General features: G+C 36.2%; 1 protein-coding gene across 2 annotated transcripts in view; it reads right to left on the bottom strand.

Moving 5' to 3' along the window:
• Window positions 1-14,253, bottom strand: part of LUZP2 (leucine zipper protein 2) — a 119,072-nt gene that overhangs the window by 73,266 nt on the left and 31,553 nt on the right. For both annotated transcript variants that reach the window (XR_008431284.1, XM_053944443.1), the window contains exon 2: window positions 113-230. Coding sequence is in view for 1 of the 2 variants with exons in the window: in XM_053944443.1 (XP_053800418.1) it covers window positions 113-230 (118 nt within the window). In the remaining variant the exon portion in view is untranslated. The remainder of the gene's footprint in view (window positions 1-112; window positions 231-14,253) is intronic.

The raw sequence follows: 14,253 nt of genomic DNA, 5'->3' as shown, positions 1-14,253 counted from the left end.
ATTCACATATTTAATGATTTTTAAAAAGAAACATATTTTTTGTAATTAAGACACCAAAAAGAAAATGTTGAGGTAAGTAAGTAATCTTACAGAAACTGAGACAGAATCTAACCTGGAGGTTTACTTTAATTCCCTGAAGTTCTTTAGAAGTCTTTAACAGTTGATGAAGTATGTTGCTCCTCTCTTTAAAGACTTCTTTCAGTTGTCTTTCCAGTTCTTCATAGCTCTGTCTAACACAAAGAATAAAAGCATGAGATAATTTCAAAACATTTGTCAATGCAACTGAAAACATATCTTAGTTCAACCAAATTTAACTGATGTTCAAAACATCATTCACGGTTCATTTTCTACTGCACAGTCTGAAATGGTTTGTGAAGTTAAGACTCTTCACATGTGATTCAGAGGGAAAAAAAGACAAGAAAAGGAAACATATTGCTGGTACAGTTGTTTGCTTTAGTTTTTATTTTTAGCAGAGGGAGGTGTGGAGCTACATTTTTAATTGCTTCCAGCAAAAAGCAATCTAGTTGTCTAATGAACTGGAACTCTTCCTGATAAATGCAATATTCTCATCTATGTATTTAAGCTTGGTCCTGTAAATCCCAATTACAATTTGCACTTAAAAAAATCTTTGGCAAAGCTATCTGTTTATGTAGTGTAGATTTTTAATTAGAACAGCATGAAAAATATTTACATTAACAGAAAAAATTGAGTGGGAAAGGAGAAACTTCTGGATCTGATGGCTTCGAAGATGAATCTTAAAATAGAGTATCTTTCATAGACATTTTTTTTGTCTAATGAGACAAAATCAAGGAGGAAGTTTTCTTTGCTCTGTAATTTGTAGGTATTAAATGCAAGACAGAACCAATTCCTGGTGCTACAATCTCTTGTTAAGATGACAATACTTTTTTTTCCTATAAAATTTAACTTGCATGATCTCCATTGTAATCCAGAGCCAGTGAAGCAGCTTGTGCCAATTAAGTCCACCCACGGTGTTTCTTAGCCTCCTTCTCTGAAAGTTCATAACCAGAAAACAGTTGGAACGACACCATATTTAAAGTATCTGTGAGGATGATAGGTACAGAAAGCTGAACCCTAAGGCCTGGAGGCCTTTTTTGCAACTACTCTTTTATCTACCAGTGGAGCAGAATTTTAAGTACCTCATGGAAGAAACAGGAAAATGGACCCTTATTTAAAAAATAAAAAAAAAAAGTATGGCTCTCTTTTAGGAAGTATTGTCCATTTTATTTTTACAATCCTGAGCACAATACTGCTGTCAGTTAAAAAGATATTTTTAAAGACTAACAGATGACCCAGTATTATGTTAAGCAGGTTTTCTGCAGTTTCTTTCTGTTGCACTCAGTTCACAAAATGCACTGCCTACAGCCTGCCTAAGTAAGCACATCACACTGTCAAGGAATACATAAAAAATTAATTGTCCTCAGGGTTTCAGCAACTGAAAAAAAATATAAATGCACTCTATTCAGGAGCTAGGAATTTATTATTAATTTTATGCTAAAAGGTGCAAAGGCTAATTTTTTTAATCTGTTAATTAATGATTCAGATCCTGGTTGTCAAACACTTCATACATAAACCCACCTCAGATGTTCTCAGCCTGTAGGTTCCAGAGGTACAAGCAGCAAACAGACTACTTTTATTACTGTTATAATTAGCATTCCAGGTACACTGGACAACTATGAATTGACACCCAATATGAATTGTATGAGCAATTTACACCTCAAGAAACTGAATTTTATGTTAGATCCAGCCATTAGCTTGAAAACAGACTATGTTATGAGTTCCGTGGTAGTGAAGGACACCTTCAGAGAACTATCAAACACAACGAAGGAGGCTAAAATGATACTATGCAAATTATGAATCTATAAGCCTGCTTTAAGTTCAAGTAATTATGATGTGGAAAATATAGGAAATGTAAATCTGTATAACTCTAAATTCTCTTTTTTTTTTTTAAGTTAGAAAACCATGAATTGACAACAGGATAAAATATAGGCTCTATTATTTCATTCCCTAAAAATAATTTTTATAAACAGTTTTAAAATAAAAAAAGAAGCAAATTCCATTATAGGAAAGCAGAAGCACCACTAAGATGACAGTCATATTTTGTACTTACACTGACCAAGGAAAACACAAATTTTTCTGATATACAGATTTAAAAGGTGTACCTAAACTCTGAAATTAAGAGAGAGTACATTTGTCAATTACTGTGTTCTAGATCTGTAACCTGTAACAAGAAAACAATTTCATTCCAATATTGACCTAAAAGCATATTTAAAGTCTTATCTATCTCACAATCTAATCTTTATTTTCTATTCTGTACTGAATACACATAGTACTTATTAACTTGAAAGAGAAAAGAGGATCAGCATCTATCAGGTTACCAAATAAAAAAAGGCAAACTAAAAGAATGCAGAATCACAGAATCATCTGAGTTTCAAGGGATCCATTAGGATCAGTGAGTCCGGCCCCTGGCCTTGCAGAGGAGGATCCCCAAGAGTCACTCTTAGCTCCTGTCACTGCAGAACAATGAGTTTACCACAAGTTAACAGGAAAAGTGCTTCACTGCCACCCCAAAATGTTCCCATTTATTTTGAGTCTCCAGCTACATAGTATTTTTAAAGAAGGGTACAAATATCCCACTTATTTCTAGTACTGTTCATCCTTGTATTTGAGCAAGAGACAGAGGAAACTGATTCATTTAAATACCTAAAGGAGTCCCCTCTCGTTTCCAAGAAACTATTCATTCTGCTGCCTGCCATCAGGCTTTCCTTGAATACCCTGCAACCAGTTATGAGAAACTAAAATTCATATGGCAGAATTCACATGCAGAAGTAAGAAAGGAAAATCTAAAATTAAAACCAAAAAAAACTAGACTGAAGAAAAAGAAACCAACACCAAAACCTACAACATAAAGTACACAGAGGTTTGATTACTTAGCTCAAGAAATTTATTTGAATTAGATGAAGCAACCTAACTCGTCAACCTTTTCAGAGCCTTGCCAATACCACAGTAAGTAGCTGCCATCAAAAAGACAAGATTTCATCTGTTTCTTTGAAATAATGCCTACCATTTCTATCGTTAATGAGTAGACCTGTTTATCAATGATAAGATAAACCTTGAAGAGCAACACATGAAGTATATTGATTTTGACATTCAACACCACCTTCTGCCCCGTGTGCTAACCCTCAGGAACTGCACAAGAACCATTAGAACAAATCAATAGATTTTTTGCTGGTTTCTAAATTCAACAGGTTCAGAAATTATACAGAACAGACATCTATAAACTTTAACTTAAGGAATTCTAACTGAAATCCTATTAATTTACCCCTCCCATTATCATATTTTTCCCTTTCACCTACTGAAAACGATTTTGCTCGTAAGTTCTCCCCAAAACACACGAATAATTTGTTTTCGTAAAATAATACTAAAATTATGCTAATTGGATCATTATAGTACCCCAGAATTAAACTTATGTCTGAGATAATCAGAACTAGACCATGTAGAAGACTGGCATCTAAACACTTTTTCTAAATATAATAATCAACCTGACCAAATCACCACAGGTAACTTTAAAGCTATGTAAGCTGGCAGATAGATACTTGCTCTGACAGCTAAAGTTGCTTTAAAAAAAAAAAAAGTTAACTATATATAATATATATAACTCATCTTGTAACACCCTTCCCTACCTTCTACATTAAGAACCAGAGATAGCCCAGTAATATTTCATCATCAGTAAGTCACCATATCCTCTTCTTCCATTTCCTTTGCTGAGATGTGTAATTCACTATTAGATGTACATGAACAAAAGCTTTTTCCTATACAACCATCCTTCCAGATTTCTGCAACAGAGAGGAGGTTAGGGGTTGAACATAAGTTCAGAAGCAATACCATTACTGAAAAATCTGAAAAGCTGTAAGTTTGACCTGAACTTATTTTATAGGTTATTAGAGAATCTGGCTTAGAAAAAAATGCCAAAAGCAAACTGGGCTTCATGCAGCACTTGGCCTTTGAAAATTCAAGTATCTTTAGATGATTTAAGAGCACACTGAAGCAGAGTTGTTCTCAAATTTAATTTTTTCTCTTCTTCCTCCTACACCCCATCTCAACTTCTGATATGTGCATGGTCATTCTTGAGCCATTCCAGGAATCACAGGAGATTGGGGCAGTGCATAGCAACCTTCCCCTGCTGCTCATGGTCTGTTGGTGCTTTTTCTCTACTCCAACAGGAGTTCTCCATGGACTGAAGTCACTTAGGGGTGGTCCCACTCTGACATGTGTGACCCACAGGCTGCCATTCCTCAGGTGTGTCCCTGACCTAGTGCTGGTGACCCACAGCTGTAACTCCTTCAGAAATTGCCCACCTGGGCACTGCACACCTTCCAAGAGCACATTTCCAGCCACGTTTACAGCAACTCATCTTCATCAGTCAACTTCCAAGGACATTTCCTCCACATCTTTAGCAACATTTTCCTGTCCCTCTTTCTTAAATATGTATGAACAGGGAGACCACATGCTTCTCTAATAGGCTGCAGTGTTGGCATGTGATGGAGTGTTTACATCCATAAATGGAACCAGAAGAAGCAGCACACAAGAGTTTGTGTCCTCCTCCTCTTCCTGAGGGCACTGCCTCAGGAAACTTGTAAAACCCTACTCAATATACTCACAGAAGTTGTGAAAAGTTTAACAAACATTCACCAAAAATTGATTTGCAATTTGTTTAAATAAATTCAGACATAAAGGCTCTCTGAAGCAGACTAAATATATTTTATAATATACAAGGCAATGTACATTTTGCACATTCTGCAGGTCTGCAGATTGGTTTATGGAGATTTAATACAATTTACAGACAGTGGCTGCAAACTAAAGTCATGCCCCACAAGTTAAGGCAATGAGAAGCAGAAGGTGCAGTTTGCTTAACTCCTTCACATCACTGAGCAGGCAGGGCAACAACACATCAGCTGCAATTAATCAAGTAATGACTAAGCCTAGAATATATGTTTTTGAACTCAATATAGAATCATTTTGGTTGGAAAAGACCTTTATGATCATTGAGTTCATCCATTAACCCAGCACTGCCAAGTCCACCAGTGAAACATATCCACAAGTGCCTAGAAAAACAACATCCTTCTAGATTTATAACGAAATTAAGATTCCCCTTGGTTTTCACAAGCACACCCTTGCCTCATTTATTCCATGAGTATATGCTAGGCAAGATCACCTTTGACCCATTCATTTACAATAGTTACAATATGCTTATTCTACGTATTTCACTTTCATTCCAAATGAAAGCCAGTAAACCTACAACCCGTGTTTATTAACGCTGACCGAAATGAAATTTGGTACTATTTAAGCCCTTTGGCAAGAATCAGTTTTTATTCCCTAGCAAGAATACAGATCAGCAACTATATGGAAATTACAAAAAAAGAAAAAAAGTAGATAAAAATTATTTTGAAGAAAGATTTTAGAAGCCATGTGCAAAATCAACCAGATTTATTATAAGTAAAAAAAAGAAAATTAAATTCAGCCATCATACCTAACATTGTAATAAAACTTCAATTTCCTTTCCTCATTCCTGACTCCTTGTAAGACTTGCTTGTAAATTTAACACTTACACTGTTTTTCTGAATGAGATGATTTGCAGAACGATCAGTTAAGGTTAACTCAAAGCAAATGTCATCAGCTCTGCTACAGAATCTGCTAAAGTACCCAGGTCTGTGTGGCTCTGAATGGAGAAACAGCATTTTCAAAATTTGATAAGCAGCACTTTATATTATTAATTTCATATCAGAGTAAAATTAGCATGTATATATGGACAAATAAACTGCAGATACAAATAGCTAGAATTACTGATTTTAATTTCTTCAATTATCTCTCCCCTTTTTCAGTCCTTTAAAAGTGTGAACTCAAAAAAACATTTGTCCAAAAGACATATAAAGATGGAAGAAAGGAAAATAAAGGGTCTGAACCAAACCCAGCAACTAAACTAAGAGCACCCAAAAGGTGGTGATTTTGAAAGGCAAGATTGCACATAGATATCTCTAAATATTTTCTTTTCTAGGGACAATACCTAGGTCTACATCCTCATCCATGTTTCAAAATGGCTGTCAGACCTAACACTTGCAGAAGTCACAAAAGATAGGACATACAGGGACATTTTTACATTATTCCAGTATTTTTTCTTTGACATTTTGGCCAGTGACAACCTTTAACAGACCAAGCCTTACACCACAAAATGACAAGATAACATGATACTGCTACTACTCCCTCCTCCTAGGGAAGCAGAGATATGCTAATTATATCTGGAGCTAAATATAAACTGTGATCCTTTCCTAGAATGCTCATCAAGCACATTACTGAGCTGTAGCACACCATCAAGCTCTGAGCCAAGGCTATATTTAAACTGGTTGGTGTCACTTACCTAGGAAACAACCAAAGTCAATCAGAACATCCTGACATCCCATTATAAATTAGGAAAGGATACATCTTAATATTAAAAAAAAAAATCTTAATATTTAGGAAGCAAAGTGAGGCATCGAGAATTTCACTCCAAAATAATCTGATTATTTTAGAGCTTGTAAATATCTAAACACACACATTTCCACATACAGATCCTACTGCTGGGAAGCTTCTTTCTAGTTTCTTAGTCTTGTCCCTCTCAGTCTGAAAAATAGACTCTCTCTAAAAATATGATGCAGATAATTCCTCAGGAAGATTCTATTTTTTTAAAATGATGGATGGCTCTCAATGACTTAATGACAATGCTTTCATAACTGGGTCCTCTGCAGTATTAAACATCCTTTTTTAAATATAATAGTGAAATGCAAGAAATAAACAGTAGGATACAACTTTGGAATGGAAGTTATATAGATTTCCTTTCAGTTTTCAGTTTAGGCTTTTTTCTTGTTTTTTTTTTGTTTTAAACAAACATTTCCAAATATCCTTACAATGAATACTCCTAAAGGCTGTAAATTTCAGAGCTTCTCAAGTCCCTATAGTTTCCACAGTTACAAGGACTGCTAACATGAATTTAAGCCATTGCCACTGCTCCATTTATAAAGCAGTATTTTATATTTTGCCCAGATAAACAAATCTAAGAGGTCATAACACCCATCTCTTCATCAATTAAAAAGACTTTTGAGTACTGTGCATTAAGCACAAATCTATATTCTCCAAGCAATTCAGATGTTGATAGTAGCAGATATATTTCCTGCTGTATTTAACATTTTATATAAAATGCAGCTAATTAATCCATTTCATTAATTACACTACACAAATGCAGTGATGTAAAAATGTGTCTGCTTTGAGAGTTAGCAATTTTGGTTTATAATCTAGACAAGAAGAGACCTCTGTATGGAATTACTCTTACCATTCAGTAAGGACCTATAGTGAGCTGCTCAGTAATCATGTAATCAAAATATCTGGATTAATATCTAGGTCTCTGATTTTTTCTAACTTAAGGTCTAACTCTGCATCTATTTGTGCCAGATTTATGTCAGGTTGTACATGACAGAATTACAAAAGTATTAATGTAATCAATTACTTTGTGACACGGTATTCTTGGTCTTTACAGAACTCCCACAGCAGTAGGGCAAAGTATTGTCTTACAGAGGAGAGTTTGCTTTCACTTCTAGTGCCATGCCTACCCTGAGTACCAGCTGTAAGTTACTTTTAATAAAAATGACTATGGTAACAGGAAGAATTTGCCTGCACATTATTTGCACAGTGATGGACATATGAGAGACAGAATAATGGGAACCTGCTGTATAAAGAGCTCTTTTTGAGTCTCTTTAAATTAAAATAATGTATGGGGATACACATATAAACACACTTCAGGCAATGATGATGGTTGCATATTTTCATACTATTTTTAAAAGGAAATAAAATAGCATCATCTAAGAGCTTGTGCAATAGAAAGGAGCACAGTGGAGTTCCAAACACTTCAATACATTTTATGAACAACTAAAGTCAAAATACCTGTGGATATACCAAATAAATAAAATTGAAACATAATGCTGTCCTGTCTTTTTTAGTTACAGGACCATATTGCAAATATTATTATACTTACAATACACAACTCTCTCCCACCAAACCAAACCAAACCCCAATGAATTAAAGAAAGAACCCACAAAAAAGAGCTTCCCACATTGCTCTATTTTTAATTGGTTATTTAACTTTTTAATTGTAATCTCAGAACTTCATCAGAATATTTATTAAGCTCCTTTTGAAATTAATATGCATATGTAGGAAAATATAAAATCGTTGTCAAGTTATCACCTGGCAAAACAAGAGATGAAGAGATTTTTGCCATTCTAGATCTCTCAGATAAAAATCTTATATACCCCAGTTAATGAAAAACAACAATATATAGGAAATGCCATTCTTTCTAGCACCAGAAAATTACATAACTGGCAATATTTCAATATTTAATCATACATGCGCAAGAGTAGCATAATTTGCAATCAGTGCAAAACAAAATGCAGCAACAATTAGGTGACCCAGTATCAAAAAATGTAGGTCAGAGAGGTAAAGTAGCAAATGTTTGACATAGTAACAAGTAGAAGTTAAATAGTCTGGTATATTTGACCACTCTTATAAAAGACAGTGAGTCTATGAATAAAATCATCTTCACAAAAAAAAAAAGGCATCTTTACTTTTGAGGAGCTATGAAAATTCAACTTCATCTTTAACCAGAATTGCCATTTAAAAGACAGTCAGGGAGTTAATACAGATAGAGTAACAAAATTTGAGCAGTTCAGCAAGCCAAAGAGTGCTGGAGGAGAGTAAAATCACAGGCATTGTGCTCCATTCTAGAGGAAAAATTTGAGAAGGGTTGAGAACTATTTTCCTATGGAAGCACGCACGTCTCATCACTGCAGAAACTTGAATGTAATGCCTCATGAAACAAGTATTTCCTCTGCCACCATTTCTCTTGTTGATAAGCACTTCCAGGAATTTACAGTAGAGATGAGAAAATAACAAATCAACCAGAAAGGAAAAGACTTGCAAGTCCCTTTAACAGATTTCAATCATTAAATATCATGGAACTCAAAAAGGGATAGTTGTATAACTACAAAACAGAGTTCAGCTCAAAAATAACTGTCTTCAAGGTTGAGTCATTCCAGAAAATACACAAAAGAGAAAGCTAGGATAAATCAAGAAAGCAAATTTCCTGATTCAAGTTGAAAGACTGGAAACTAATCCATAGTGCTGCATTTTTTATTTCTACTACCAGTGAACAACCTGCATCCCTAAGCTTGCTGTTGAAAAACTTTTCCCCAGAAGAGGATTTAAAAAAAAAAAACACTAATAATAAGATTGTTTTCACACATCACTGAAAATTAGTAGATATTTTAAGTTTGTTTATGTGCTTCAGGAAAAGTATTTTGGTTTGTAATAGTTTTCTCCTACTCTGAAGGGATATGGTCTACACGTGAACTTTAACAAAAGGTGTGTACTGGCTCATACTTCCCAAAGCTAAGTGATAGGAATTGCAGAGGGCTATGCATTTTATCTTCTGAAGAGACTCAGGAAAAGTACCTTGGGAATGGGTCCAAAACTGCTTATGTGTCTTTTGCAGACAGATCTTTCTCCTGCAGAACTGTGATGCTAAACTGGGAACAGGAAAGGTTACTAGAAAGGCTTCAATAAATCATTAAGAAATAAATAAGGAGGGAAACAACCTCAACCATTCTCTACTTTGTGCAAGCAGTTATACACTTGTACAAGGAGATTTTCCATGCTTTTCAGTCAGCCGGGACTTATACTTACTTTGTGCTGACATAAAACCCAAGAGCTGTATCTAATATTGCTATTTATAAAGCCCTATTAGTCACAGGCACAAAGACTTTCCCTCTTCCAAATGGTCACTTTGTTTTGAATTCTTCCTTCATTTTAATGAAGGGACTACAATTCAGCATAAAATCAAAGATTCCAGTTTTCTAAGTAATTTAGAATACAGACATTCTGCCTCCATGGTAGTCTCACCTCATGGCATTGGTAAGTCTCTTTCCTGGAGTACTGGATCTTTTTCTATAGAACTTGTTTATTATTACTCCTTCCAATGCACAGCAGAAAAAAACAGAGGTGGTAAGAAATTTATTACCATCATCTGAATATGATCTTAACCTTGAATTTCTTATCTGAGAAGTTCATATCTACTGTTTTATCTCAGATTACGTGAAAAATGCATCTTTTATAATTGGCTTTTTGCAAATATTAAATTGAATACTATATGTATTATGGAGGGTTATTTTGTAATACTGTATTAATCCTTTTTAAGTAGTGTGTTAAGTACAGTTTTAGGTTACAACATAATGTTAAAATAGAAACTATGCGATGTAAGATATCTTTTACTAGCTCAAGAAAGGGATAAGATAATCAAGAAACTTCACACAGAGATAACAGCAACACGAAACCTGAAGAGTTACAGCTTCCTTATCAGAAAAGACAAACATTCTTTCACCTTCTCTCCATCTTTATGGAACTACCAGGATTAAGGGGAAGAAGTTGACAAAAACCAGAAAAATTCTTAATTTGCAAGGAATTTATGCATCATGTATGAGATATATGAATATGCAACAGGCTATTGCTTTTAAGGGTTATTCCTCTGTTCGCAAGGCATGGTTTTGGCAGCTTAGTGCCCAAAAACATCTGGACATCTGTAATTCTTTGCTTTTTATTGTCTCGTAGTGTCCTAATCCTCATTGTCCAAATTTTTATTACTCTAATTTTATTACTACTTTTTATAACTATTTTATTATTAATAAACTTTTAAGATTTTAAAAAAAACCAAGTGATTGGTGTTTTTGACAGATTAGAAACATAAAAAAGTAATATTTGTCCAAGCATAGCATCATTGCCTTTCTTCCAACATATGAGCCATCAACTTTACATATGACCTATGGAATTGATTTTGCTCTCTTTTTTTTTAAATTCTTGTTAATAAATTAACTCAAGTAAAGCCAAGCAGGAGCAATGTACTGCAGCGGATTTGCTGCATGGACATTTTTCTCCAATTTAGTTTAAACTAAAACAGTAATTGCAAACTCCTCCAGAAAACAACAGCTAAAGTGTAATTCCAGAATCAACAAATCAAATGAGATATTTCATTCACTCTGCTCTCAGCTATCTCAGAATTAATCCTTCTGGGTGTCTCAGTTTAGAGGCAAGTTTAGGAGAAAACACTCTGGAACAAGTGTTTCCTCCAAATACCTCAGCAATCCCTTTTCTATCAGGGAGAAAACAAACAGCAGTGGATGAAAGTGAAAAAGCCCAACTGTTTATCGACAAAGCACAGGCATGGCATGGGAAAACATCTAAATACATGCTAGATATTGACCCATCAGAACCCCACCTCCCACTCCCCACACACCCACCCACAGCAGAACAAAAAACCCCAGAATGTCAGGGGAAGAAACAAACTGGCTGGCTGCATGGTGGGGGGGAACAAAATGCCACCCTGCTTTTGTCTCAGGGAAAAAGGAAAAAAGGTCATGCAGCAGCTCAGGCAAAACAGATGTGAACTTGTTGAACCTCTGGCACTGGTCTCCTCCTCACAGCAGATGAATTCTTGGATTTGTGGATTTTTGAACCCACAGCAGGTAGATTTTGGGGTACTTTCTCTAGTTGATTCAGCTTTTCCTGAGGTCTGGGGCCAGGCAGAGTGGTTGCCATGGCTCCCTGCAGCTCCCCATTGACCATCTCTCAGAGATTGTCCGATACTGGACTGAAAGCAAGCCGAACAGTCCAAGAAAAAACAAAAGCTGGCTGAAGGATTGCTGCTGCAGCCTCTACAGGCCAATGAATGGGGAATAAAGAAACTTCTTGCTTAAGCTAACAAAAAAACAAGTTAGCTAAGCAACAAAGTACCCGCCAATCTGCACCTCAGGGAGCATGCCTGGAAGTGAGGCTTTGAACAAAGCTCTTGCAGGAGTCCCCAAAGCTCCTGCCCCTCCCCAGGACCCACCTTAAATTCACAGCAACCTTTTCTGGACTCACAGCAGACATCAGGAATAGAACACCATAAAATCAACCTAAGACGGGGTGAGTGGGTAAATGAAAACAGGCCTTACAAGAAAAGAACCACCAAACTCATTTCCCAGAGTGTCCTAGTTTCAGCCAGGACAGGGCTAAATTTTTTACAGATGCTGGGCATAGTGGCTTGTAGTCCCAGCTACCGAGGAGGATGATCCCATAGTGAAATACAGACTTTTGGAGTTCACTTAAGTTAACAAAATGAATTAAGCATTTATATTTTAGCTTGTAGAGTTATGTGTTGAATTTTAACCTTTTACCTAAGAAACCTCTGCCTGGTACAAAGGGCATAGAAAAATGCAAATTTCTTGCATAAAAAACAATACTAAGGGATGCAAAGAACCCAGATAAAGAAGCTTCTCTGTCTCCAAGCCTATCAAGACTGACAGACGTACACAGATAAGCACCAAAAGACCGAAAGCACACGCGCAGAGAAGAAAAGTTCAAAAGTTCAGTCATGAGGAAGACCAAAATCTTCAGCCTCAGAAGACCCCCCGAAAGACCCCCATGCGACCACCACAGCAAACCACGCATGCCCAGAAGGGCGTGGACCTATTTAGCATGAGAAGTGAGGACAGGCAGGGCCAGGGGTTGAGTATTCATGAAAAAGTTGTGCAATGTACTGCATAAGGAACAACTTTCTGAATAAAAGTGTGGGTCAGACTGAGGCTCGGGGCACAAGTTTTTGGAGAGCTCTCTCACTTGTGCCGGGCGCTGAAATACATACCCACTTCATAACTACCCCAGGTTGTGGAGTCTATTTATTTATTCCGTGTATTGCTTCAACAGGATCACCTGAGCCCAGGAGTTCTGGTCTGCCAGGCACTGTGATGAGTGGGTGTTATTTCATACCACCATGTCATTGCCAGGGGCAGGAGTAAGAGATTCTTGCTTCCCAGAAGGACACGTTTTCTGTTCTGGAGAAAGCATAGCGGGGGAGAGACAGTCGTGATTTGTCACAGTCTTTCTGTGTAAATAGCTTCTTTGTCTTATACTTTTTCTTACTAATATTGTTGCTTTACTACTCCTTTTCTTATATCACTGCTGTTTCCAGTAAATCAGTCTTATCTCAACCTGTGATTTTCACCTTTTTTGCCTCCAATTCTCAACTCCATCCCACTGGAATGGAAAGGGGGAGTGAGCGAATGGCGTTTGTTTTGGGAGAATCTCAGTGGGGACACTGAATTGAGGAGTATTATTCCTCAACACAACATAAAGGTATCAAGGCTAGAAGGCCACAAACATTAAATGTTAATCTCACCTGAATTAAGCTTTTAATTCTGATCAAAAATACTTAAGTAAAACTTTTTGCATTTATGGTTCAGCATTTTGATACTTCTTAGTTCAGTTAGTCTAGTTTGATATTTCTCCAGAAATTGTGACAACAGAAATTCTGAGCTGTCCAATGCAAATCCTAGGGTTTTTAACCTAGATGAATGATGAGTGTTTATTACATATTAGACCCAAATTAAGCAAATATTTCTCTGGATTGGAACTGTCTGACCCTTTTGATCAATGGCTTGGATGCCAGTTCAGGCACCTGCCTGTAAACCAGTAATGACATTGCCAAAAGTCCCTGAATGCAGAAGACATGGCACCCAGGTAAGCAAAAGGAATAGAGGCCTGCTGCCAAGAAGTTGATGACATTACCTACATGTCCCTGAAGAAAAAAGCCAACATTTATTGGAGAAAAGACTGAGAGGTAATGAAACAGTACAAAGACTACAGAGACAACAAAAGCGAAAAAAACTATTGTGTAAGCCAAAATAAAGGCATAAGAATTACTTATACTAAATAAAACAGAATAAAATTTATTTACCCTAAAATGAAGTGTTTACAGTAAAATTTGCAAATTATTCAAGTTCAGATCCCAAATTAATTCTAGTATCATAAATGGCCACTTAACAGTGTACAAGGGAATAAGAATGGGAGAACATCTTCAAAAGTGATGGCTCACTTGATGTACTTGGTATCTATCCACTAGAAAGTTCCCCAAAACATACGAAACTCCAAGAGAGCCAGTCTTTCCATTTGCAGAAGCCACTTGTATGAAGCAGGTCTCCTTCATTCTGCACTGAGATGCCCCTGAAATACTTTGCATCCTGAAATCTACTACAACTTTAGGTATGTCCTTTAATGTTTTCCCAGTGACATCAACCACAAGTGAAGAGAACTGAATACTGTTTCAGAGTGCTGTAAACTTCA

Source organism: Vidua chalybeata, chromosome 6, assembly GCF_026979565.1.
Source record: "Vidua chalybeata isolate OUT-0048 chromosome 6, bVidCha1 merged haplotype, whole genome shotgun sequence".
Classification (NCBI taxonomy): domain Eukaryota; kingdom Metazoa; phylum Chordata; class Aves; order Passeriformes; family Viduidae; genus Vidua; species Vidua chalybeata.
The sequence above is the reverse complement of the archived record's forward strand: the minus strand, read 5'-3'. Positions and strand labels throughout refer to the sequence as shown.